Source organism: Andrena cerasifolii, chromosome 10 (assembly GCF_050908995.1).
Source record: "Andrena cerasifolii isolate SP2316 chromosome 10, iyAndCera1_principal, whole genome shotgun sequence".
Classification (NCBI taxonomy): Eukaryota; Metazoa; Arthropoda; class Insecta; order Hymenoptera; family Andrenidae; genus Andrena; species Andrena cerasifolii.
The window spans coordinates 13,091,107-13,117,970 of NC_135127.1; the positions used below are offsets into that span (position 1 = coordinate 13,091,107).

Sequence of the window (26,864 nt, forward strand, 5' to 3'; positions counted from 1 at the left end):
TCGCAGGAAATGAGAAATTCGTGAATTTCCAGTGACTGTGTAATATTTCTATCTCCCTCCTTGTCGCGCACACTAGCGCTCTCTCTCGCACGCTCCACCTATCCCCTCCTTGTCGCACACGCTAGCGCTCTCTCTCGCACGCTCCACCTATCTCCCTCCTTGTCGCACACGCTAGCGCTCTCTCTCGCACAGCTCGGCCGTGCCACCTCTTTTAGTATCATGTATTTCTATTAACTCGGCGAATTTCCTGGTCCAAACAGCACACTCGGGAACTTCTTGTGGATAATGTAGGGATCGCGGTGGGTAATCTAACCTATATAAAAGGCTTTTTTATTAGTAACTATGTATCGATTCGTAAATAAAACGCATACGAGTGATTACTGAACGTTGTCACAACACTATAGTCTCAAATCCAGCTGTACAAATGTATAAATCATTTTGAAAAGATCGAAAATCCTTGAACAAAGCATGCATTCACTAACCGCGGCGAGAGACTGCTAACTCTGTCCAAAACCACTTCATAGCTGCTTAATTGTAATCGGAATCATTACAACTATCACGTAGGAAAGTAGCCAAGGGTCCGTACTGTAAGATGAAACTGCAAAAGTTGATAAATTACATCTAGAAAATGCAGCAACAATCGACGAAGCTTGAGTGCCTACATAGGACGGCGCCATTGTTCTCGTCATCGTCTCAAAGAACCGTTAATAACTAATTAATTGTAATCAAAATCTGCGCAACGATCACATAGGAAAGTAGCCAAGGGTCTATTCTTTAAGAGGCGACTCTAAAAGTTCATAAAATATTCGCAGGAAATGAGAAATTAGTGAATTTCCAGTGACTGCGTAATATTTCTATCTCCCTCCTTGTCGCACACTATTCCTTTCTCTCTCGCGCACGCCACCTGTCGCCCTCCTTGTCGCGCACTATTCCTTTCTCTCTCGCTCAGCTCAGCCGTGCCACCTCTTTTAGTATCATGTATTCCTATTAACTCGGCGAATTTCCTGGTACAAACAGCACACTCGGGAACTTCTTGTGGATAATGTAGGGATCGCGGTGGGTAATCTAACCTATATAAAAGGCTTTTTTATTAGTAACTATGTATCGATTCGTAAATAAAACGCATACGAGTGATTACTGAACGTTGTCACAACACTATAGTCTCAAATCCAGCTGTACAAATGTATAAATCATTTTGAAAAGATCGAAAATCCTTGAACAAAGCATGCATTCACTAACCGCGGCGAGAGACTGCTAACTCTGTCCAAAACCACTTCATAGCTGCTTAATTGTAATCGGAATCATTACAACTATCACGTAGGAAAGTAGCCAAGGGTCCGTACTGTAAGATGAAACTGCAAAAGTTGATAAATTACATCTAGAAAATGCAGCAACAATCGACGAAGCTTGAGTGCCTACATAGGACGGCGCCATTGTTCTCGTCATCGTCTCAAAGAACCGTTAATAACTAATTAATTGTAATCAAAATCTGCGCAACGATCACATAGGAAAGTAGCCAAGGGTCTATTCTTTAAGAGGCGACTCTAAAAGTTCATAAAATATTCGCAGGAAATGAGAAATTAGTGAATTTCCAGTGACTGCGTAATATTTCTATCTCCCTCCTTGTCGCACACTATTCCTTTCTCTCTCGCGCACGCCACCTGTCGCCCTCCTTGTCGCGCACTATTCCTTTCTCTCTCGCTCAGCTCAGCCGTGCCACCTCTTTTAGTATCATGTATTCCTATTAACTCGGCGAATTTCCTGGTACAAACAGCACACTCGGGAACTTCTTGTGGATAATGTAGGGATCGCGGTGGGTAATCTAACCTATATAAAAGGCTTTTTTATTAGTAACTATGTATCGATTCGTAAATAAAACGCATACGAGTGATTACTGAACGTTGTCACAACACTATAGTCTCAAATCCAGCTGTACAAATGTATAAATCATTTTGAAAAGATCGAAAATCCTTGAACAAAGCATGCATTCACTAACCGCGGCGAGAGACTGCTAACTCTGTCCAAAACCACTTCATAGCTGCTTAATTGTAATCGGAATCATTACAACTATCACGTAGGAAAGTAGCCAAGGGTCCGTACTGTAAGATGAAACTGCAAAAGTTGATAAATTACATCTAGAAAATGCAGCAACAATCGACGAAGCTTGAGTGCCTACATAGGACGGCGCCATTGTTCTCGTCATCGTCTCAAAGAACCGTTAATAACTAATTAATTGTAATCAAAATCTGCGCAACGATCACATAGGAAAGTAGCCAAGGGTCTATTCTTTAAGAGGCGACTCTAAAAGTTCATAAAATATTCGCAGGAAATGAGAAATTAGTGAATTTCCAGTGACTGCGTAATATTTCTATCTCCCTCCTTGTCGCACACTATTCCTTTCTCTCTCGCGCACGCCACCTGTCGCCCTCCTTGTCGCGCACTATTCCTTTCTCTCTCGCTCAGCTCAGCCGTGCCACCTCTTTTAGTATCATGTGCTCCTATTAACTCGGGCGAATTTCCTGGTCCAAACAGCACACTCGGGGATAATGTAGGGATCGCGGTCGGTAATGTAACACATATAAAAGGCTTTTTTATTAGTAACTATGTATCGATTCGTAAATAAAACGCATACGAGTGATTACTGAACGTTGTCACAACACTATAGTCTCAAATCCAGCTGTACAAATGTATAAATCATTTTGAAAAGATCGAAAATCCTTGAACAAAGTATGCATTCACTAACCGCGGCGAGAGACTGCTAACTCTGTCCAAAACCACTTCATAGCTGCTTAATTGTAATCGGAATCATTACAACTATCACGTAGGAAAGTAGCCAAGGGTCCATACTGCAAGATGAAACTGCAAAAGTTGATAAATTACATCTAGAAACTGTACTAACAATCGACGAAGCTTGAGTGCCTACATAGGACCGCGGCGAGAGACTGGTAACTCTGTCCAAAACCACTTCATAGCTGCTTAATTGTAATCGGAATCATTACAACTATCACGTAGGAAAGTAGCCAAGGGTCCATACTGTAAGATGAAACTGCAAAAGTTGATAAATTACATCTAGAAAATGCAGCAACAATCGACGAAGCTTGAGTGCCTACATAGGACGGCGCCATTGTTCTCGTCATCGTCTCAAAGAACCGTTAATAACTAATTAATTGTAATCAAAATCTGCGCAACGATCACATAGGAAAGTAGCCAAGGGTCTATTCTTTAAGAGGCGACTCTAAAAGTTCATAAAATATTCGCAGGAAATGAGAAATTCGTGAATTTCCAGTGACTGTGTAATATTTCTATCTCCCTCCTTGTCGCGCACACTAGCGCTCTCTCTCGCACGCTCCACCTATCCCCTCCTTGTCGCACACGCTAGCGCTCTCTCTCGCACGCTCCACCTATCTCCCTCCTTGTCGCACACGCTAGCGCTCTCTCTCGCACAGCTCGGCCGTGCCACCTCTTTTAGTATCATGTATTCCTATTAACTCGGCGAATTTCCTGGTCCAAACAGCACACTCGGGAACTTCTTGTGGATAATGTAGGGATCGCGGTGGGTAATCTAACCTATATAAAAGGCTTTTTTATTAGTAACTATGTATCGATTCGTAAATAAAACGCATACGAGTGATTACTGAACGTTGTCACAACACTATAGTCTCAAATCCAGCTGTACAAATGTATAAATCATTTTGAAAAGATCGAAAATCCTTGAACAAAGCATGCATTCACTAACCGCGGCGAGAGACTGCTAACTCTGTCCAAAACCACTTCATAGCTGCTTAATTGTAATCGGAATCATTACAACTATCACGTAGGAAAGTAGCCAAGGGTCCATACTGCAAGATGAAACTGCAAAAGTTGATAAATTACATCTAGAAACTGTACTAACAATCGACGAAGCTTGAGTGCCTACATAGGACCGCGGCGAGAGACTGGTAACTCTGTCCAAAACCACTTCATAGCTGCTTAATTGTAATCGGAATCATTACAACTATCACGTAGGAAAGTAGCCAAGGGTCCATACTGTAAGATGAAACTGCAAAAGTTGATAAATTACATCTAGAAAATGCAGCAACAATCGACGAAGCTTGAGTGCCTACATAGGACGGCGCCATTGTTCTCGTCATCGTCTCAAAGAACCGTTAATAACTAATTAATTGTAATCAAAATCTGCGCAACGATCACATAGGAAAGTAGCCAAGGGTCTATTCTTTAAGAGGCGACTCTAAAAGTTCATAAAATATTCGCAGGAAATGAGAAATTCGTGAATTTCCAGTGACTGTGTAATATTTCTATCTCCCTCCTTGTCGCGCACACTAGCGCTCTCTCTCGCACGCTCCACCTATCTCCCTCCTTGTCGCACACGCTAGCGCTCTCTCTCGCACAGCTCGGCCGTGCCACCTCTTTTAGTATCATGTGCTCCTATTAACTCGGGCGAATTTCCTGGTCCAAACAGCACACTCGGGGATAATGTAGGGATCGCGGTCGGTAATGTAACACATATAAAAGGCTTTTTTATTAGTAACTATGTATCGATTCGTAAATAAAACGCATACGAGTGATTACTGAACGTTGTCACAACACTATAGTCTCAAATCCAGCTGTACAAATGTATAAATCATTTTGAAAAGATCGAAAATCCTTGAACAAAGTATGCATTCACTAACCGCGGCGAGAGACTGCTAACTCTGTCCAAAACCACTTCATAGCTGCTTAATTGTAATCGGAATCATTACAACTATCACGTAGGAAAGTAGCCAAGGGTCCATACTGTAAGATGAAACTGCAAAAGTTGATAAATTACATCTAGAAAATACAGCAACAATCGACGAAGCTTGAGTGCCTACATAGGACGGCGCCATTGTTCTCGTCATCGTCTCAAAGAACCGTTAATAACTAATTAATTGTAATCAAAATCTGCGCAACGATCACATAGGAAAGTAGCCAAGGGTCTATTCTTTAAGAGGCGACTCTAAAAGTTCATAAAATATTCGCAGGAAATGAGAAATTAGTGAATTTCCAGTGACTGCGTAATATTTCTATCTCCCTCCTTGTCGCACACTATTCCTTTCTCTCTCGCGCACGCCACCTGTCGCCCTCCTTGTCGCGCACTATTCCTTTCTCTCTCGCTCAGCTCAGCCGTGCCACCTCTTTTAGTATCATGTATTCCTATTAACTCGACGAATTTCCTGGTACAAACAGCACACTCGGGAACTTCTTGTGGATAATGTAGGGATCGCGGTGGGTAATCTAACCTATATAAAAGGCTTTTTTATTAGTAACTATGTATCGATTCGTAAATAAAACGCATACGAGTGATTACTGAACGTTGTCACAACACTATAGTCTCAAATCCAGCTGTACAAATGTATAAATCATTTTGAAAAGATCGAAAATCCTTGAACAAAGCATGCATTCACTAACCGCGGCGAGAGACTGCTAACTCTGTCCAAAACCACTTCATAGCTGCTTAATTGTAATCGGAATCATTACAACTATCACGTAGGAAAGTAGCCAAGGGTCCGTACTGTAAGATGAAACTGCAAAAGTTGATAAATTACATCTAGAAAATGCAGCAACAATCGACGAAGCTTGAGTGCCTACATAGGACGGCGCCATTGTTCTCGTCATCGTCTCAAAGAACCGTTAATAACTAATTAATTGTAATCAAAATCTGCGCAACGATCACATAGGAAAGTAGCCAAGGGTCTATTCTTTAAGAGGCGACTCTAAAAGTTCATAAAATATTCGCAGGAAATGAGAAATTAGTGAATTTCCAGTGACTGCGTAATATTTCTATCTCCCTCCTTGTCGCACACTATTCCTTTCTCTCTCGCGCACGCCACCTGTCGCCCTCCTTGTCGCGCACTATTCCTTTCTCTCTCGCTCAGCTCAGCCGTGCCACCTCTTTTAGTATCATGTATTCCTATTAACTCGGCGAATTTCCTGGTACAAACAGCACACTCGGGAACTTCTTGTGGATAATGTAGGGATCGCGGTGGGTAATCTAACCTATATAAAAGGCTTTTTTATTAGTAACTATGTATCGATTCGTAAATAAAACGCATACGAGTGATTACTGAACGTTGTCACAACACTATAGTCTCAAATCCAGCTGTACAAATGTATAAATCATTTTGAAAAGATCGAAAATCCTTGAACAAAGCATGCATTCACTAACCGCGGCGAGAGACTGCTAACTCTGTCCAAAACCACTTCATAGCTGCTTAATTGTAATCGGAATCATTACAACTATCACGTAGGAAAGTAGCCAAGGGTCCGTACTGTAAGATGAAACTGCAAAAGTTGATAAATTACATCTAGAAAATGCAGCAACAATCGACGAAGCTTGAGTGCCTACATAGGACGGCGCCATTGTTCTCGTCATCGTCTCAAAGAACCGTTAATAACTAATTAATTGTAATCAAAATCTGCGCAACGATCACATAGGAAAGTAGCCAAGGGTCTATTCTTTAAGAGGCGACTCTAAAAGTTCATAAAATATTCGCAGGAAATGAGAAATTAGTGAATTTCCAGTGACTGCGTAATATTTCTATCTCCCTCCTTGTCGCACACTATTCCTTTCTCTCTCGCGCACGCCACCTGTCGCCCTCCTTGTCGCGCACTATTCCTTTCTCTCTCGCTCAGCTCAGCCGTGCCACCTCTTTTAGTATCATGTATTCCTATTAACTCGACGAATTTCCTGGTACAAACAGCACACTCGGGAACTTCTTGTGGATAATGTAGGGATCGCGGTGGGTAATCTAACCTATATAAAAGGCTTTTTTATTAGTAACTATGTATCGATTCGTAAATAAAACGCATACGAGTGATTACTGAACGTTGTCACAACACTATAGTCTCAAATCCAGCTGTACAAATGTATAAATCATTTTGAAAAGATCGAAAATCCTTGAACAAAGTATGCATTCACTAACCGCGGCGAGAGACTGCTAACTCTGTCCAAAACCACTTCATAGCTGCTTAATTGTAATCGGAATCATTACAACTATCACGTAGGAAAGTAGCCAAGGGTCCATACTGTAAGATGAAACTGCAAAAGTTGATAAATTACATCTAGAAAATACAGCAACAATCGACGAAGCTTGAGTGCCTACATAGGACGGCGCCATTGTTCTCGTCATCGTCTCAAAGAACCGTTAATAACTAATTAATTGTAATCAAAATCTGCGCAACGATCACATAGGAAAGTAGCCAAGGGTCTATTCTTTAAGAGGCGACTCTAAAAGTTCATAAAATATTCGCAGGAAATGAGAAATTCGTGAATTTCCAGTGACTGTGTAATATTTCTATCTCCCTCCTTGTCGCGCACACTAGCGCTCTCTCTCGCACGCTCCACCTATCCCCTCCTTGTCGCACACGCTAGCGCTCTCTCTCGCACGCTCCACCTATCTCCCTCCTTGTCGCACACGCTAGCGCTCTCTCTCGCACAGCTCGGCCGTGCCACCTCTTTTAGTATCATGTATTTCTATTAACTCGGCGAATTTCCTGGTCCAAACAGCACACTCGGGAACTTCTTGTGGATAATGTAGGGATCGCGGTGGGTAATCTAACCTATATAAAAGGCTTTTTTATTAGTAACTATGTATCGATTCGTAAATAAAACGCATACGAGTGATTACTGAACGTTGTCACAACACTATAGTCTCAAATCCAGCTGTACAAATGTATAAATCATTTTGAAAAGATCGAAAATCCTTGAACAAAGCATGCATTCACTAACCGCGGCGAGAGACTGCTAACTCTGTCCAAAACCACTTCATAGCTGCTTAATTGTAATCGGAATCATTACAACTATCACGTAGGAAAGTAGCCAAGGGTCCGTACTGTAAGATGAAACTGCAAAAGTTGATAAATTACATCTAGAAAATGCAGCAACAATCGACGAAGCTTGAGTGCCTACATAGGACGGCGCCATTGTTCTCGTCATCGTCTCAAAGAACCGTTAATAACTAATTAATTGTAATCAAAATCTGCGCAACGATCACATAGGAAAGTAGCCAAGGGTCTATTCTTTAAGAGGCGACTCTAAAAGTTCATAAAATATTCGCAGGAAATGAGAAATTAGTGAATTTCCAGTGACTGCGTAATATTTCTATCTCCCTCCTTGTCGCACACTATTCCTTTCTCTCTCGCGCACGCCACCTGTCGCCCTCCTTGTCGCGCACTATTCCTTTCTCTCTCGCTCAGCTCAGCCGTGCCACCTCTTTTAGTATCATGTATTCCTATTAACTCGGCGAATTTCCTGGTACAAACAGCACACTCGGGAACTTCTTGTGGATAATGTAGGGATCGCGGTGGGTAATCTAACCTATATAAAAGGCTTTTTTATTAGTAACTATGTATCGATTCGTAAATAAAACGCATACGAGTGATTACTGAACGTTGTCACAACACTATAGTCTCAAATCCAGCTGTACAAATGTATAAATCATTTTGAAAAGATCGAAAATCCTTGAACAAAGCATGCATTCACTAACCGCGGCGAGAGACTGCTAACTCTGTCCAAAACCACTTCATAGCTGCTTAATTGTAATCGGAATCATTACAACTATCACGTAGGAAAGTAGCCAAGGGTCCGTACTGTAAGATGAAACTGCAAAAGTTGATAAATTACATCTAGAAAATGCAGCAACAATCGACGAAGCTTGAGTGCCTACATAGGACGGCGCCATTGTTCTCGTCATCGTCTCAAAGAACCGTTAATAACTAATTAATTGTAATCAAAATCTGCGCAACGATCACATAGGAAAGTAGCCAAGGGTCTATTCTTTAAGAGGCGACTCTAAAAGTTCATAAAATATTCGCAGGAAATGAGAAATTAGTGAATTTCCAGTGACTGCGTAATATTTCTATCTCCCTCCTTGTCGCACACTATTCCTTTCTCTCTCGCGCACGCCACCTGTCGCCCTCCTTGTCGCGCACTATTCCTTTCTCTCTCGCTCAGCTCAGCCGTGCCACCTCTTTTAGTATCATGTATTCCTATTAACTCGGCGAATTTCCTGGTACAAACAGCACACTCGGGAACTTCTTGTGGATAATGTAGGGATCGCGGTGGGTAATCTAACCTATATAAAAGGCTTTTTTATTAGTAACTATGTATCGATTCGTAAATAAAACGCATACGAGTGATTACTGAACGTTGTCACAACACTATAGTCTCAAATCCAGCTGTACAAATGTATAAATCATTTTGAAAAGATCGAAAATCCTTGAACAAAGCATGCATTCACTAACCGCGGCGAGAGACTGCTAACTCTGTCCAAAACCACTTCATAGCTGCTTAATTGTAATCGGAATCATTACAACTATCACGTAGGAAAGTAGCCAAGGGTCCGTACTGTAAGATGAAACTGCAAAAGTTGATAAATTACATCTAGAAAATGCAGCAACAATCGACGAAGCTTGAGTGCCTACATAGGACGGCGCCATTGTTCTCGTCATCGTCTCAAAGAACCGTTAATAACTAATTAATTGTAATCAAAATCTGCGCAACGATCACATAGGAAAGTAGCCAAGGGTCTATTCTTTAAGAGGCGACTCTAAAAGTTCATAAAATATTCGCAGGAAATGAGAAATTAGTGAATTTCCAGTGACTGCGTAATATTTCTATCTCCCTCCTTGTCGCACACTATTCCTTTCTCTCTCGCGCACGCCACCTGTCGCCCTCCTTGTCGCGCACTATTCCTTTCTCTCTCGCTCAGCTCAGCCGTGCCACCTCTTTTAGTATCATGTGCTCCTATTAACTCGGGCGAATTTCCTGGTCCAAACAGCACACTCGGGGATAATGTAGGGATCGCGGTCGGTAATGTAACACATATAAAAGGCTTTTTTATTAGTAACTATGTATCGATTCGTAAATAAAACGCATACGAGTGATTACTGAACGTTGTCACAACACTATAGTCTCAAATCCAGCTGTACAAATGTATAAATCATTTTGAAAAGATCGAAAATCCTTGAACAAAGTATGCATTCACTAACCGCGGCGAGAGACTGCTAACTCTGTCCAAAACCACTTCATAGCTGCTTAATTGTAATCGGAATCATTACAACTATCACGTAGGAAAGTAGCCAAGGGTCCATACTGCAAGATGAAACTGCAAAAGTTGATAAATTACATCTAGAAACTGTACTAACAATCGACGAAGCTTGAGTGCCTACATAGGACCGCGGCGAGAGACTGGTAACTCTGTCCAAAACCACTTCATAGCTGCTTAATTGTAATCGGAATCATTACAACTATCACGTAGGAAAGTAGCCAAGGGTCCATACTGTAAGATGAAACTGCAAAAGTTGATAAATTACATCTAGAAAATGCAGCAACAATCGACGAAGCTTGAGTGCCTACATAGGACGGCGCCATTGTTCTCGTCATCGTCTCAAAGAACCGTTAATAACTAATTAATTGTAATCAAAATCTGCGCAACGATCACATAGGAAAGTAGCCAAGGGTCTATTCTTTAAGAGGCGACTCTAAAAGTTCATAAAATATTCGCAGGAAATGAGAAATTCGTGAATTTCCAGTGACTGTGTAATATTTCTATCTCCCTCCTTGTCGCGCACACTAGCGCTCTCTCTCGCACGCTCCACCTATCCCCTCCTTGTCGCACACGCTAGCGCTCTCTCTCGCACGCTCCACCTATCTCCCTCCTTGTCGCACACGCTAGCGCTCTCTCTCGCACAGCTCGGCCGTGCCACCTCTTTTAGTATCATGTATTCCTATTAACTCGGCGAATTTCCTGGTCCAAACAGCACACTCGGGAACTTCTTGTGGATAATGTAGGGATCGCGGTGGGTAATCTAACCTATATAAAAGGCTTTTTTATTAGTAACTATGTATCGATTCGTAAATAAAACGCATACGAGTGATTACTGAACGTTGTCACAACACTATAGTCTCAAATCCAGCTGTACAAATGTATAAATCATTTTGAAAAGATCGAAAATCCTTGAACAAAGCATGCATTCACTAACCGCGGCGAGAGACTGCTAACTCTGTCCAAAACCACTTCATAGCTGCTTAATTGTAATCGGAATCATTACAACTATCACGTAGGAAAGTAGCCAAGGGTCCATACTGCAAGATGAAACTGCAAAAGTTGATAAATTACATCTAGAAACTGTACTAACAATCGACGAAGCTTGAGTGCCTACATAGGACCGCGGCGAGAGACTGGTAACTCTGTCCAAAACCACTTCATAGCTGCTTAATTGTAATCGGAATCATTACAACTATCACGTAGGAAAGTAGCCAAGGGTCCATACTGTAAGATGAAACTGCAAAAGTTGATAAATTACATCTAGAAAATGCAGCAACAATCGACGAAGCTTGAGTGCCTACATAGGACGGCGCCATTGTTCTCGTCATCGTCTCAAAGAACCGTTAATAACTAATTAATTGTAATCAAAATCTGCGCAACGATCACATAGGAAAGTAGCCAAGGGTCTATTCTTTAAGAGGCGACTCTAAAAGTTCATAAAATATTCGCAGGAAATGAGAAATTCGTGAATTTCCAGTGACTGTGTAATATTTCTATCTCCCTCCTTGTCGCGCACACTAGCGCTCTCTCTCGCACGCTCCACCTATCTCCCTCCTTGTCGCACACGCTAGCGCTCTCTCTCGCACAGCTCGGCCGTGCCACCTCTTTTAGTATCATGTGCTCCTATTAACTCGGGCGAATTTCCTGGTCCAAACAGCACACTCGGGGATAATGTAGGGATCGCGGTCGGTAATGTAACACATATAAAAGGCTTTTTTATTAGTAACTATGTATCGATTCGTAAATAAAACGCATACGAGTGATTACTGAACGTTGTCACAACACTATAGTCTCAAATCCAGCTGTACAAATGTATAAATCATTTTGAAAAGATCGAAAATCCTTGAACAAAGTATGCATTCACTAACCGCGGCGAGAGACTGCTAACTCTGTCCAAAACCACTTCATAGCTGCTTAATTGTAATCGGAATCATTACAACTATCACGTAGGAAAGTAGCCAAGGGTCCATACTGCAAGATGAAACTGCAAAAGTTGAGAAATTACATCTAGAAACTGTACTAACAATCGACGAAGCTTGAGTGCCTACATAGGACCGCGCCATTGTTCTCGTCATCGTCTCAAGGAACCGTTAATAATTAATTAATTGTAATCAAAATCTGCGCAAAGACCACATAGGAAAATAGCCAAGGGTCTATTCTTTGAGAGGCGACTCTAAAAGTTCATAAAATATGTGCAGGAAATGAGAAATTCGTGAATTTCCAGTGACTGTGTAATAATTCTATCTCCCTCCTTGTCGCGCACACTAGCTCTCTCTCTCGCACGCATCACCTATCTCCCTCCTTGTCGCACGCGCTAGCTCTCTCTCTCTCGCGCACAGCTCGATCGTGCCACCTCTTCGAGTATCATGTGCTCCTATTAACTCGGGCGAATTTCCTGGTTGGAATAGCCACATGGTCGGTAAAGTCACCAGCTGCTTAAGATAATTTTCTTAACGAATGATAAATTACCTAGTAGAGTATTTAGCAATAAGTTTTACAGATATTTTACGTAAAATTTAGTGGTTATTAAAAGATTTTTAAACCGTTAATGGTCCCACCGCTTATCCATTGCAATAAAATGTATAACGTGGGTATCTTCGATCCACGCATTCCAAGTAAATAAATAGTAAGTAAATAAACGACCAGAACTATAAATTCTATACTAATTAAAATTATTAAAAACCTATGCTTACAAGCGTAAATCAGAATAAAAATTAATAAAATTAATATACTTAAGTAATTAAATAAATCTAAATAAAATCATCAATAATAATCTGTATAGTTTAAGATAAAACGTTAATCTTGTAAATTAAATATAGATACAAAATTCATACAGGTAAAATTAAAAAAAAATCTTGTAAAGATATCATTAATACCCAAAATTAACGTTTTAATTTAAACTACTTTTTGTTCAATAACAATACATACCTCTTTTTATAAAAATATTATGTATACTCCTAACCCTCATAATCATAACTATTATTATCTCATCAACTCTAATAAATTTTATTCATCCATTGATACTAATTTTAATACTAGTTCTATATTCAATTATAATTTTATTTTTTATATATATATATATATTATCTATGTAGTATTGTATTGAATAGATAATTTCATTTAAATAAATTATTTAATATAAAATTAATTTATATTAGTGACATAATTCTATTTATTACAATAAAAAAAACTCCAACGGCCGTTAACAGGCGTTATAAGAAAAGAAAACAGAACTTGATAAACTGTCTAAGCAGCATTTTATTAATTACAAAAGTATACAGAAAATTATCTTTCTTTATAAAATATATAAAAGATTCTTCCCATGGAATGATCGAACATCCGTAAAAATCTTTAGTTCAAAATAAAATCTCTTACAAAAAATCCTTCACTATTAAGTTAGGTAACCCGTACAATAATATTCCGCTTTTTTGAAATGCTAATAAGGTGTCCCGGTTCTGGCTCGCAACCCCGGCGACAACTCTTGATTAATGGTTGTAGAAAACTATATCTATATCTTGTATAAATCTTTGAATATGTAAACCTCGTCCAGTGACGTTAAGTGCCCAATTTTCAAATCGATAGCAACGAGGTAACGACGGTTTTAAAATCTGTTACATGAAAATGATTTGCAACGAAGAACTGCTGGACTTACAGTAACAATATCGAACCTCGCCTAGGAGGTATAAAACGACCGTAATTCGATCCTATACCCGCATTTCCTTTAAATCTTTTCGCGTACGCCAAACAGAACGTGTTGGAAGCCTAGAGAGAAATTGCACTATAAATTGCTTTTAAGGTACGGTTTCATATATTTATGGAAAGACTCGTTCACGCTCTTTTGATTCAGGGGACTCTTCATGGCCTCGGCGAATAAGCGTTCGTAAACGTTGCCGTCAAAAGCTCCCAGGGCAGAGTCGAGTATTTCGTCACGGATATCGAAACCATCCACGATACCGATCGCATTTGGACGGATCGCCGCCAATAATTCTTCTAGTCGCGCCTGAAGAGCTGGAATATCCTCGTTCCTCAACGACGAGAACTGCAAAGAGAGGCGAATGTACGTGTGTAATCATTTATCAAGTTACATCCGTTCGTGCAGAAAATCGAATATCCACTCACGTGAAGGAAGTCTCCAAGTTTCTGCAACACCCAGTACACGGCGTACAGCTCGCATAGCTGGGACAAAACTTGGTGCAGCTCTTTGGATACGTTGGTCGTCTCCTTAACAAATTCAACGAATCTCGTCACCAGGAACGCTCGACAGTAAGCTTCCGCGCTGCTAGCTAATTCAATACTGGTCTGATTCCAGGCATCCTCTGGGGAGACTCCACTGCGTATTCTGCGCTCCATGTGCTCCGTTGCCAACCGAATCTTCCTGCAAGGGGAGGAAACTCTTTGTTAGAACTTTCTGGTGGACCTTCACAGCGATGCCTTCAAAGTTCTGCGGTGAAATAGAATTACCCTGCGGCTACTGCCTGGTGAGCCATGACGATGCAAGCCAAATTGTTCTGCCAAGGTTTCTGCTTAATTCCTTTAGCGAGAACTGAAAAGTACTGTATGGTCTCTGGTAACGGCTGCCCGCTGACAGCCTGCTTCCAGGCTTTCACTAAGTATCTCGCGGTCTGTAATAATAAAACAGTGTTCTCCCCTTCGTAGGTGCAGACAGCGGTGACTAAGCCGTAAATCGAGGGAAGGTTGCTAGCGTCCATGTATCCGTGTCCACCGCAGGCCAATCGCAGCTGCTCGATCCCGGTGGCTGCATCCCCGGACGCAACTGCTTTCAGGCAACACGATAGCGCATGCAGCTGCAAGAACACGGCAAGATTAGACTAGGACAGGCAAGAAGGTGAAAATTCGACGGAACAGAGGTTTGAAGGAAACAGAACTTGGATAATTACCTCGGGCAATTTATCTAATTCTCCTTGATCCAACTCGGCGGAGACATTGTTGTACATATTCCAGATCCAATCAGCGCACATTCGGAACACGAAACACGCCGCCAGGGATGGGAAAATTTTGTATTGTTGCGTTACGTAATCGATGATCTGCACCTCGGGCTCGCTGAGAAGGATACATATATCATTATCATTAAAATTCAATGAAACTTCTTATTAAGCAGAATCAATCAGGCTCCAAAAACCAACAGAAGTGATCTGTTTATCGCGAGTAACGTTCGACGACGAAATACGGATGTTTATTTTGAAACGTTGAGCAATAGTTTAGTTGACCAAAAGTTTTTCTCAATTTACAAAACAAGATTCATTGATATTCCACGGTGTTATCTTCTGGCTTATTATCACGTTGCTTACTCTGGATTTATTTGACACTGACGCCTTACTGCGCTGTATCTGGTCGTAATCGTAACAGCCTTCGACAAGTAGCTCGTGATGTCTTTCACCAACACCACTCGAACAAACATCATCGTTCCGTACGTCAATTTATCATTCAAAGCTTTCACGTACGTCCCATCTTCCAACACCTAGAAACAGTTTACACAATCTGTGTACTAAACAATAGCCGAATCCGGTTTCAGTAAAGGAACACGCAAAACTTTTATGGACGTTCCGTGAAAGTCACTGCACTTTCTCTTTTACCTGCGAGTTTTTCATCATCATACTTTCGCGTGGTATTCGGACATTTTCGAAACCAAGGAAGCCGTTGTTGGTCGCGTTCATTCCTAGCTTCGTACCGATTTCTCCAAGTTTGATACCTGCGAAACAGTGAACGTGAAAATGAACGTGAACGTGAACGTACTTTTCTCTTCTTTTCGTTCGTTTGTGTTTAAAGAAATCTTTCTCTGCTTACAGACCTGGTAAGGGTTCATGCGTAACTTCGTCCCTTAACTGCACGATGAAAGGATGAATGCCTCTGCATTCCCCCTTCGTGTACAACTGTGCAACAACGACTGCGTAATTTGCAGTCTGGCCCACTGCAAATCAGAACCATTTGTAAATTATTAACGATCGATGTTTAGTATCTGCGATGCGAATTACTTACAGCCACCTGGCCACCATTTGTAGGACGTTAACGTAGGACTATTCAATACGAATTCTTTCGTACTGGGATCGTAAGTCGCCGTCGTTTCTAAACCTCTGATGAACGTTCCATGGCCAAGTTCAGTCTGTAATGAACAAGGAAGAATGAAAATTAAATGATGCTTGCGTTAATTTAGTACTGCGGCATCTAACCTGGGCATATGTTCCAACAATAGAACCATCCCAAGACCTGGACACCCAGTATGCTTGCTGCTGTGGAGTTCCTTGCCCCATGATGGCCGGGATAAACATGGCGTAGTGCACTAACATTGGATTCCCCTCTTTCAGTATCGCAGATCCAAACATTCCTCCTAACACGTGTCTGAAAAGAGACTTTAATAAGGACAAGGCTTCTCTTTTCGATACAAACTTTCAATCAGCATTGAAGAAACTTACGAGAAAACATCCATATCAGCTTTCCCTGCTTCCTGCAGCTCCCGCACCTTTTGCAAAAGCCTGCATGCTTTTCGCACAGCGTCCTCGTAAACTTCTTTGTGGCTCTTGTACTTTGTCGGTATTTTATCCTGCAGTTCTGGATCGCTCAGGAAGAATTCGTCTGAAATACAGAAATTACAACATGAATAGGGCTTCGATTATGTTAATCCAGTTGTTTAGTAAAGAAAGGGATGCAAAAACAGGCAAGTAATAAAAATCAATCAGTAAGCATAGTGGTATATTCGTCATTTTCATGAGAAAATAGTTAAAATATTTAATAATATTGCCTTTAACTAATTTAGTTTACTGATAAAGAAACTTATTAATATAATGGATTGCGAATACAACGTACCTATATAAAGGGCGTTTCATCTATTGCAACGAAATTGTGCAACTAATTTCCGATAACCTTATCAAAAGATTACACGGAATTCAACGAGAATTATTGATGATTTGTTTTTATTCGCGATTACAGCATCCGCGATGGCAACATGAAAATTAAAATACAAATTCAATATTCGGTATGCAATTTCCGATTTCGTATTCTTTTTTTTGTGGATAGAAACGCGATATGTCGTTGCCTCAAGGTTTTTTTTAATCATTATGATATCAGCTCTAGAAATCGACATTATATACCTACTTCCAGGCAACAATGTCACCTTGGCAAATGTTTTCGCGATGAACCAAGAAAAACAGACTGCAAAAAATATGACATTTCACAATGAACTAGTCTCAGGAGTGTAAGAAATGAATACGTTAGTGCAATAATGTATTCTATTAATTCTGTATTCACGCGTGTATCGTCTTCGAATCGTCCATTTTGCAATCACGTAATTTATATTTTCTGCATATACATTTGTTTATGTACTCCCGATGTAGTTCTCACGAAAAACGATCGTATAGATTTTATCGCTAGATAAATATCAACTCGCGAAGAAAATAATAATTGTCGATCCGATCGCTCGAAATGCTCGAACCAATGTTCTCAGTGAACAATGTCCAGCAAAAATTGCAATTCACCAGGTCTCCGATATTTCACGGAGCACGATAATATGGACATTTTTAGTCATTACCAGTTCCATTTGTATTTATACATACACTATGCAAATATTTGCACGTTACTGTAACGGCGATTACAATTAGCAGACATTGGAAAGTAATTTACATGTATATGCATTCAGCTCGCAAAGGTAGCACGTGTGAATTCATTACATAAAAAATTTAAAAAAAAAAAATTAAAACCGACTCTAAAAAAATGAAAATCCACTAAAAAGTAAAAAATAATTTAATCCCTTATTTAATCTACGACTCTCATATTTTTTAAGTCGGCGCCAGATTTACACAGTGAAAATGATAAGACGCCGACTTAAAAAATATGAAAATCGTAGATTAAATAAGGGATTAAATTATCTTTTACTTTTTAATGCATTTTTATGTTTTTGGAGTCGGTTTTAATTTTTTTTTTTAATTTTATATAATATGTTGACACGCATGCTTAGGAGATATGCGTGTACGTACATAACATAGTAGTAATAATTAGGTGACAATAGTCTTTATTATTAACCAGAACTGGCAAAATATTGGGCCAATATTGATGCAGTGTAGGATGAGACCACCGCCTTCTTTCGAATAATAAAAAAAAAAGATTATCAGAATCAGTTCAAATGCTGAGGAGTTATGCTGGGGCAAATATAAATAATAAGGCGAAGTTTGAATTAACCAGACTGACTAAGTATTGGGCCAATATTGGTGCAGTGAATAACGGGACCACCGGGGCATCGCCCTCTTTCGAATAAACAAAAGATCATCAAAATCAGTCCATGTGCTGAGAAGTTATGCGGGGACAAACATTTTAAAAAAATACATACGGGTCGAATCTATAACCTCCTCCTTTTTCAAGTCGGTTAAAAATCATAATTAAGTGTAACAAAAACGCATAAAAGACGTTATATACGCGTATGTATATGCGTATACGTGAATGATAAATTAAATACTACGTCCATGAGTGGACACGCTAATCTTAAATTTAATGGACGATATTATATCAGCACAGATTAAATTCTTTATCCAACACGTACGTATATCGCAATCGTATCTCAATATCCAGAAAGAATCATTGTAGGGTCGATAATAATATTCGTTTACGTAATTGTTAAGTTTACGCGGAACTTGAACTCGTGCACGCATCTTATTATCGGTAATGAATAATAAATGACTCAATTCACACTGCACGGTCGATCGATTATACTTGAATGGTTATCGCTTCTGCCGATCGAAACTCTACGCTCTATGGAATTACTATGCAAAGAAAATTCAACTATCCAGAGTTTATTCTCTTGTTTAATTCAAGCGATCACGATTTCCATTTCAATTTCTATTTCTTCTATTCTCGTATGACGGGAACTGTTGCGAAACTTACAAAGGCGCACGTATCGTACAATCGTAAATTCGAATGACTCATAATGATTAGGAACTACGAGGAGGAAAAGCAAATACCGCATTTCAAAGTACATACATATGTTTGACAAGTGCCCCTTCTCCTAAACGCAACAGGTTTAAGGCGCGTCTGAATAAACGAATTTGACGTGGAAAGAATTTTTGCACGTCCCTCCGAATATAAATAACATCCTTAATTGACACGCTGTATTCGTCCTTGATATTCCACAATACCCAACAGTAATGGCTTTCCCAATACATATTCCTAATGACTGGATTCATGCGAAGCTAATCATCTAATTACTTCGCTATTAGTAACTCAAATAGATCGGCAATAAAGGTGAAAAAGTGACTTGGTTAGAAGCGCAAGGATACACATGCCATAACTGTATCCGATTCTCGATCTATATCTAGGTATGTATATCGGAAAGCAGGAGACCTAACTTTCTTTGGGCAAGTAGCGATTTGAAATTCTCTTCTGCCATTATATCAGAATATCAGGATCGCAAATAGGATAAAGTTTTGTAAAAGATGAGCTTCCTCGAGAAAGGAATTGAAAAATTTCAGGTATATACCTCGTTCGCGACGTGCTCTGGTTTTCTCGGGGCTGCCATCCAGCCAATGAGTGAGTTCTGCGGGATTGAAGGTACATCTCGTCCTTTCCCTCCGCAGGTCCTTGTTCACAGTCATTTTCTCGTGTCGTGTCTCGTCGACGAGCTACCTACCGCGTACTGTCCTCCACTGTCCACACGAAAAATGTGTCACGTCGAGCTACGCATCAACCACACTAAAGCCACCAACTCGACCGCGATCGCTTATAACACTGGAGCCCGCTCCTTCGTAATTAACGCGACCGCTATCACCCCGGATGAAATGTGCAGATAAATCCGCCAGACGAGAGGAACCTTTGCTCAGGTTTCCAGTTTCGAATTCATTCATCCTGCTTCCTCCGCTCACTTCGACTCATTTCCAACGTTACCGATGCAGAGCGACACGTTGCACAATAATACCGCGAACCACCGCGAACAAAGTATACTTGGTATACTTCTATACCTCCTTCATGTTAATTACGCTTGCTGGCTTTTACCGCCAAATTACAAATTCCAGAGGAATTTTAAGGAGTTTATTATGCGCTTACCTCCGACTTGCTCCAACTGAACGTAGAATATGAAATAAATGTACTCGTAGACGCTACTTAAAATAGTGTTACTACTTAATTTACTTAAATTTCGAACGCGATATGGAAAGTTAAGAGATAATATAGTCTTCTTCGAGTAGGTAATAATTTAAGCGAAGATATTATATTCAGGGGCCTGTTTTTTATCAATTAATTCTAATTGATTCGATGGTAATAGTATAGTCTTTTAATGTATTTTAAATCATGACGCCATTTCGTTTGCAATTTCCGTTTGCTATCGATAGACAGGAAATGTAACTCCTGCCATTTTGATTTTCTTTACCAGGGAGGACGTAGTAGGACTCCGTCATGAGGTACGGACCCTCCAAAGATTTTCTGATTTTTTTCGACAGTATTAATTGCAATCTAACTCGTGTCACTTACAATATCACGATACATATTCGTGCCGTCGCTGAAGTGTATCTTTCTGGCGGAAACTCCATATTTCTCCGTTTCTTTCGAGGATAATTTGTTGACGGCTGACCACATGGTTCTGTGTTCGGAGCTCATGTTTTTCTCATGTCTTATTTAGTGGTTAATCGATCGCGGCTAGAGTTTAGCGAATGCGTCATGTGAATTATACGGGGCTTATATTTCGGGGCGATAAAAGCGTCGCACGGTTCATTAATTCCTTCCCGTAACATAACCGCACTTCTTTTGTTTTAGTTCTTTAAAGTTGCAGAAGAGGCTGGCCGCCTCTGTTATGCGATGTGGCCGAAAGAAAGTCTGGTTGGACCCTAACGAAATTAATGAGATCGCTAATACAAATTCTCGTAAGTTTATAATTAGTGGAACGCACAGTAGTTTGCCTGCTGTCTGCCTTTCCAATATGCGTACAGCCCTCATCTTTTTCAAGGACAAAGTATCAGGAAGCTGATCACGGATGGTCTTATCATTAAGAAACCCGTCGCTGTTCACTCCAGAGCACGTGTTCGTAAAAACACCGAGGCCAGGCGCAAGGGACGTCATTGCGGCTTTGGTAAAAGGAAAGGTACCGCCAATGCTCGTACCCCGCAGAAGGTAAAGGAAAATATTGTGCCGACGCTACTAGGGAAACAGTTTCGGTGCTCAGTCTACATTGTTCGCAGGACCTGTGGATACAAAGGATGAGAGTCCTTCGTAGACTCCTGATGAAGTACCGTGAAACGAAGAAGATCGACAGACATCTGTACCATTCCCTGTACATGAAAGCCAAAGGTAACGTGTTCAAGAACAAGAGAGTCCTGATGGAATTCATCCACAAAAAGAAAGCTGAGAAGGCCAGGGCAGAGATGCTCGCTGATCAAGCAGAGGCACGTCGTACTAAAGTTAGGGAGGCGCGTAAGCGCAGGGCAGAGCGTATTGCCACGAAGAAGCAGCAGTTGCTACAATCTTATCAGCGAGAGGACGAAGCAGCTGCAGCGCAGAAGAAGTGATTTAAGGAAATTGCGAATTATTGTATAAATAAACCATGAAAAAGCAAAACCTTTGTCTTGCTTCATAATAACAACTTGTCCTCGTCGAATTAGATAGCTTATCCTGGATATGCTTTACAAAGATTCTTTTAGAAGAAACATTTTTCGTTTCAATGCTTCAAATCCATATATAATTGAAAGAACTACTTTGCAACTAACACCTGAAATAAAAATTCTTAATATTACATAAATCTTTGTGGCAGAAAAGTATACACGAAGTACCTAGTAATGATACCTAATGTTATAAAAGTTATTTGAACAAAAACTGAAATATTTTAAGTCCAATATCAATTAATTTACAGTCGGTCCCGTAGATGGAAGCATGGTACTCTGACATGGCTGGGAAATTCAGTATATACAGAAAAATGAAATAAAAGTGAATAAACATTACGCTTTCTCGACGCACAGTGTTACTAACACATATTTATTACACGATTGAAAGCATTTTTCTACATACGAAACACTTGGACGAAGAACTGCTTCGCCCCAATTTACATTGGGGATAAGGAAGTACACGGCAGGTTAGGGAAATGAAGTGAAGGATACTTGCAAAGCAAATTGCAAATATTTAAATATAAAGATCCACATCGTTTTTTCAAACGACATATTCAACGAATATTTGTAAACGTTCATATCTGTGAGCAATAATTTGGTGGTAGATTTACTTGGCAATAAACATTATGTCTCATAAATCCTTTTGTTAGATTTAAATTGCTGGAAGAAATTTGATATTTACGTTGTTGAATACGTGGATTAGAATATGCACTTGAATGTTCTGTTATTATACGATTAGTCACGTTTCTATTAATGTCAGTTATAACAGATTCCCCGAATCATAAGAATTCATTGACATTTAAGGACGTTAACATTGCATCACAGTTATTCGTGATTACATAAAAGTATAAAAAAGATGAGGCTCTCTGGAATTTTGACTACAGAGTGTAATTTAATTCAGGTTTTATCTGGTCACCGTATTTAACATAAAGTTTGAAAGAGGGAAGAGTAATTTCCTATTTTATGTAACGTCAAAGTACCTGTGTAATCAAAGCTTCGTGTTTCGCATTCTACATTCGTGTACAGATATTAAATGATATTTTCCGCTGAAATTTATTATAAATTAATGTGTAATTTACAATTATCGTGTATAAGAAAAAAGTATTTGAATTCCTAAAGTTAAGCATTGGTGTTCCCAGCTGGACGCTACGTATGTCCGTGAATGAGAACTGATACAGTGACGATGGACCAGGAGGAACATGTCCGTAACTATTTGTACATTTCAAATTAATATCAGAATTTTTCATTCTGTTCTTTCCCTCTTGTAAGATTACTTTCTTCTTACTCACTTAGTAGCACGTAGAAAGCCAGTTGAATACTTTTTTTTTTACACATTCATATTTTTCGCGTGTTCTGCCGCAAATAATGGCGGATTAGTAGACTCTATGCTTTCATTTACACTGTTTCCCATTTTCTTCTGTCCATGGATCATGGAGTTGCTAGTTCAAAGCGTGCATGGTATTTTTTACTTCTGCAGAGCTAAATGAATTCAGCGCGATTGTACTTCTGCCGCTTTTCTAGTACTTTGTCACGTATAAATTACGAGAGCTTAATTACCAGAATGTTTATCACAGTATAATACTTTTCTTTTAGTTAACGGAAAAGGGTGAGGCAAAGTTCTTCACACGTGCCACGGCGAGGCATCTTCGTCGTAAACGTTTGCAGGATGCCCGTAAAGCGGCAAAAGAACAAGAGTGTTCGATTAATGGTGTAAGCTTTAAGCCTAACGAGGACTCTATTAGCAACAAGAATACCGATCAGCCAGAAGTTATAACAAAATCAAAAGCCCGTAGAATACGGAAGAAGAACAAAGCAAAATTGCTTCAGAACTGTTGTTCTTCCTGTGAATCATATCATAAAAGTTCATCGCTTACGATCGAAGCACCCTCTGACCAAGAAGTCTTTGCAGAAAAAGATGCGGATGACCTAAAAACAATAACAAAATCCAAGGCTCGAAGATTACGGAAGAAGAATAAAACCAAGCTGGTACAAAATACCTGTTCTTTTTGCTACAATACCTATTCTTCCCCTATAGATCCAATTTTGCTGAAGTACATTAAAACGACAGAATACGATTCTGTTTGTTGTGCCAAACTTGAAACGGATATTGTTAATAATCTCAAGCAGAACTACAAACCCGAGAAGACTGTCGAAGCACAAGCCTGTAATGTAGAGTACGATAAGAAGACGGAGCAGGCAGAACTGAAAAAACTAGAGAACATAGAAACGCAAGGGAATTATTCGGAATTATCATGTTTGTCCAGATCACCTGGACCATTAATATTTCGAAATGAAGTACAAACGTGTAATGAGAAGCGTGAGAGAAACTCGGAAGACTCGCCACTTGCGTCTCAGTTAGAGCAAACAATAGTAGAAACGATTCTAACTAGAATTAACTGTACGAAAGAAGATACGAGATCGCAGAGGTTCGATACGAAAGAATTGCAGGAAATAGAGATTCCCGCGAACCTCGTCGAACTCGATCAAAGTACTGAATTTTATAATGCCGAGTGCGCTAACGAAACTAATTTTAACTTAGAATCCCGCAGTACCGAATCGAAGGAAAATAATACATCGTTAGAGGATAAAGCAGAACCAGAATCATTCTTGGAAGTGGATACTCAGCGTGTGACGCCACTTTTCTCCAAGGAGGAACTACTTGAAAACACGAAGAATCTGAAATTCTGTGATACGCTGGAAAATAATCTTAAATCTACTGCACAAGAAAATACTCGGATGTCCCCTGATAGTATTGAACCGCAAAGTAAAAACAGTATTCCTGTCGTAAGAGAAATTACAAAGGGTGCTAATTCTACCGAGGAACAATCAGAGACTGGATCAGTTTCGAACTCTGATTCCATAGCTTCGCAAAGTCTGAAGGAGGCTGAAGCTACTAAAGCGAAGGTACCTTCTACGCGAAATATTGAGAAATCATCGATCGTTATTCCTTCGTTAAGTATAGGTAAGAATCATTAGGTTACCAAACTGTAATAACTATCATCTAACGATTCGAATGTTTTACAGAGACGGTTGAACTCGGTAGACCAGTTGCGTCTTCGTTAAAATTGCCCACATTGAGAAATATGGCTGACAATAAGTCGAACGTCCTAGAGAAGACAAGAGAGGAGATAAAAGCGGAACGTGAAGCGAAGAAGGCTGCCAAGGCGCTTGCCAAAGTGAAAGCTAAAACTGCTAAGGTACAAGAGAAAGATACGTCGAACACTAAACCTGCGCTTCCAGATAGTACTGAGAGCAAGGGGAGCGGCGAGAAGTCGGAAAGTTTAGGTAACGAGAACGTTCAAGTTGAAGCTAAAGCGCCTGCAACGAAAGGGGCGCCAGAGGCAACCGTGTGCGAAAAGAATGCGCCACCGGAAGTTAACACCGAAGGGAAAAGCAAAGCGGAATTACGTACTGAAAGGAGGGCGAAACAAGAGGCGCAGAGAGTAGCTAAACAGCAGGGTTTACAGGAGAAGAATAAAGTTAAAAGTAAAGAAGGTAGTAATAATAAATCGGTGGTGGAAATTACGAACGAGTCGAATTCTCCGAAGAAAATTGTAACGCCTAAGAAGTCTGTGCGCAAAGAGAACAGTCACGAATTAAATCTTTTCAAACACTTGTATCATGAAAGAGAGCGCGCTAATATTGTCGTTCCTTCCGTCAATTCGGATATACACCCAGCGATACTCAGATTGGGCGTGCAATACGCGGAGAAAGTGATCGTCGGTAGCAATGCAAGATGCGTCGCACTTTTGGCAACTGTAAAGCAGCTTATTCGGGACTTCGAGCGACCACCGCAGGTCGACTTTATTCGAGGTCTCGAGGCAAGCTTGCAGAAGTCAGTAGCTTATTTGCACTTCTGCAGACCTGTGGCTGTTTCTATGCAGAACGCACTGAGGCATCTCAAATGGCAAATGACACAGTTACCTTCCGCGTTATCCGATGCAGACGTGAGTACCGAGTCTTGAATATTGAATGTACAGTTCCATAAGGCGATGGTTCAAAATACACGATGAAATTGTAACTTTCAGGCGAAGAGTAAATTGAGTAGCGCGATAGATACTTATATTCTCGAACAAATACAACTAGCCGGCAAGGCGATATCCATAACTATCCAGACGAAGATATCCAACGGAGACGTGATCCTGACGTATAGCTAGTGAGTATCCATGCTGCTTTAATGAACATGAAGTTTCTGTATACTCCTCCTATTTGCAACAAACTATATTGCTTTTTAGCTCGTCTTTGATTCATAAAATCCTATTAGATGCCCACAAAGCAGACAAACAGTTTCGTGTTATCGTAGTCGATGGAAGGCCGTGGCTAGAGGGAAAGGAACAGCTCAGGCGTTTAGCGAAGGACGGTATTGAGTGCTCCTATATCTTGATCAATGCTTTGAGCTACGTGATGCCAGAAGTAAGTGTTAAACCGAGCGGTTTAAAAGTGATTGCCAGTGTTGGATTGATTCCTTGTTATCGCGTAGGTGAGCAAAGTCTTCCTGGGCGCTCACGCGATTTTGGCGAACGGCGCGGTGATGTCCAGAGTCGGCACCGCTCAAGTTGCCCTGATGGCGAGGGCCTTCAATATTCCAGTTCTAGTAGCCTGCGAGACCCACAAGTCTTGCGAGCGGGTACAGACAGATTCTATCGTTTATAACGAATTAGGTAACCGAGACGGGGGTTTCTGTTCGCTTTTCGAACCCACGCTGCTCGAATACTACACTGATAATTCAAACGCTTGCAGGGAACGCGGACGAGCTTGCGCGAAGCTACGAGATCGGCGCGAAGAAACCTTTGCTCGCCAAGTGGAAGACCAAAAGGTTGCTGAACCTTCTGAATATCACGTACGATGTTACACCAGCTGACTTAGTAACGGCTGTGGTCACAGAATTAGCGATTTTACCGTGCACTAGCGTTCCTGTGATTCTACGAATTAAACCATCCGAGATTTAAGTCTCGCGGCGACAGAGCTGCTGCCGATGTACACCTGCGTATGCAAATTTATTTTAGCTAAAAATTTCGATATTGTACTTGAGAAACGCCGACATACCCGCCGCGTTCCTCCTTTAATTATGGTGTATGTATGTATTATTCTATACTATGTTATGTACTGTGAAATAAATTCCTAATCGGTAAACCATGCGGTATCAGTCTTTCGCGAGATCCTTACCACGAGAAATACGACTTATCGGTTGAAGTTGAAGGAACTT

General features: G+C 40.4%; 3 protein-coding genes across 11 annotated transcripts; 2 read left to right on the top strand and 1 right to left on the bottom strand.

Annotated features, from left to right (window-relative positions):
* Positions 1-13,307: 13,307 nt before the first annotated feature.
* LOC143374303 (acyl-coenzyme A oxidase 1) lies at positions 13,308-19,971 on the bottom strand. 2 transcript variants are annotated; one of them, XM_076822335.1, is made up of 12 exons: positions 19,549-19,971; positions 16,499-16,658; positions 16,256-16,424; positions 16,065-16,188; positions 15,877-15,996; positions 15,662-15,777; positions 15,377-15,546; positions 14,966-15,128; positions 14,529-14,872; positions 14,187-14,442; positions 13,837-14,106; positions 13,308-13,747 (listed from the first exon to the last, which is right to left on the bottom strand). In XM_076822335.1, the coding sequence occupies exons 1-11, from the start codon at positions 19,661-19,663 to the stop codon at positions 13,846-13,848; spliced, it is 1,998 nt and encodes a 665-aa protein (XP_076678450.1). In that variant the 5' UTR covers positions 19,664-19,971; the 3' UTR covers positions 13,308-13,747; positions 13,837-13,845. The 2 variants fall into 2 exon arrangements, with proteins under 2 accessions (XP_076678450.1, XP_076678449.1); XM_076822334.1 differs by having other exon boundaries at positions 13,308-14,106.
* A 385-nt stretch (positions 19,972-20,356) lies between these two features.
* On the top strand, positions 20,357-21,614 carry Rpl19 (ribosomal protein L19). The gene is made up of 4 exons (XM_076822341.1): positions 20,357-20,464; positions 20,817-20,923; positions 21,007-21,170; positions 21,239-21,614. Exons 1-4 carry the CDS (start codon positions 20,460-20,462, stop codon positions 21,563-21,565), a joined length of 603 nt encoding a protein of 200 aa, XP_076678456.1. The 5' UTR covers positions 20,357-20,459; the 3' UTR covers positions 21,566-21,614.
* A 284-nt stretch (positions 21,615-21,898) lies between these two features.
* Positions 21,899-26,791, top strand: Eif2bdelta (eukaryotic translation initiation factor 2B subunit delta). 8 transcript variants are annotated; one of them, XM_076822329.1, is made up of 8 exons: positions 21,899-22,125; positions 22,778-22,859; positions 23,252-24,620; positions 24,683-25,605; positions 25,687-25,814; positions 25,894-26,071; positions 26,139-26,319; positions 26,399-26,791. In XM_076822329.1, the coding sequence occupies exons 2-8, from the start codon at positions 22,821-22,823 to the stop codon at positions 26,605-26,607; spliced, it is 3,027 nt and encodes a 1,008-aa protein (XP_076678444.1). In that variant the 5' UTR covers positions 21,899-22,125; positions 22,778-22,820; the 3' UTR covers positions 26,608-26,791. The 8 variants fall into 8 exon arrangements, with proteins under 8 accessions (XP_076678444.1, XP_076678443.1, XP_076678448.1 ...); XM_076822328.1 differs by having other exon boundaries at positions 22,798-22,859; XM_076822330.1 differs by lacking the exons at positions 21,899-22,125; positions 22,778-22,859 and adding an exon at positions 22,247-22,559 and having other exon boundaries at positions 23,252-24,614.
* The last annotated feature ends 73 nt before the right edge of the window (positions 26,792-26,864 follow it).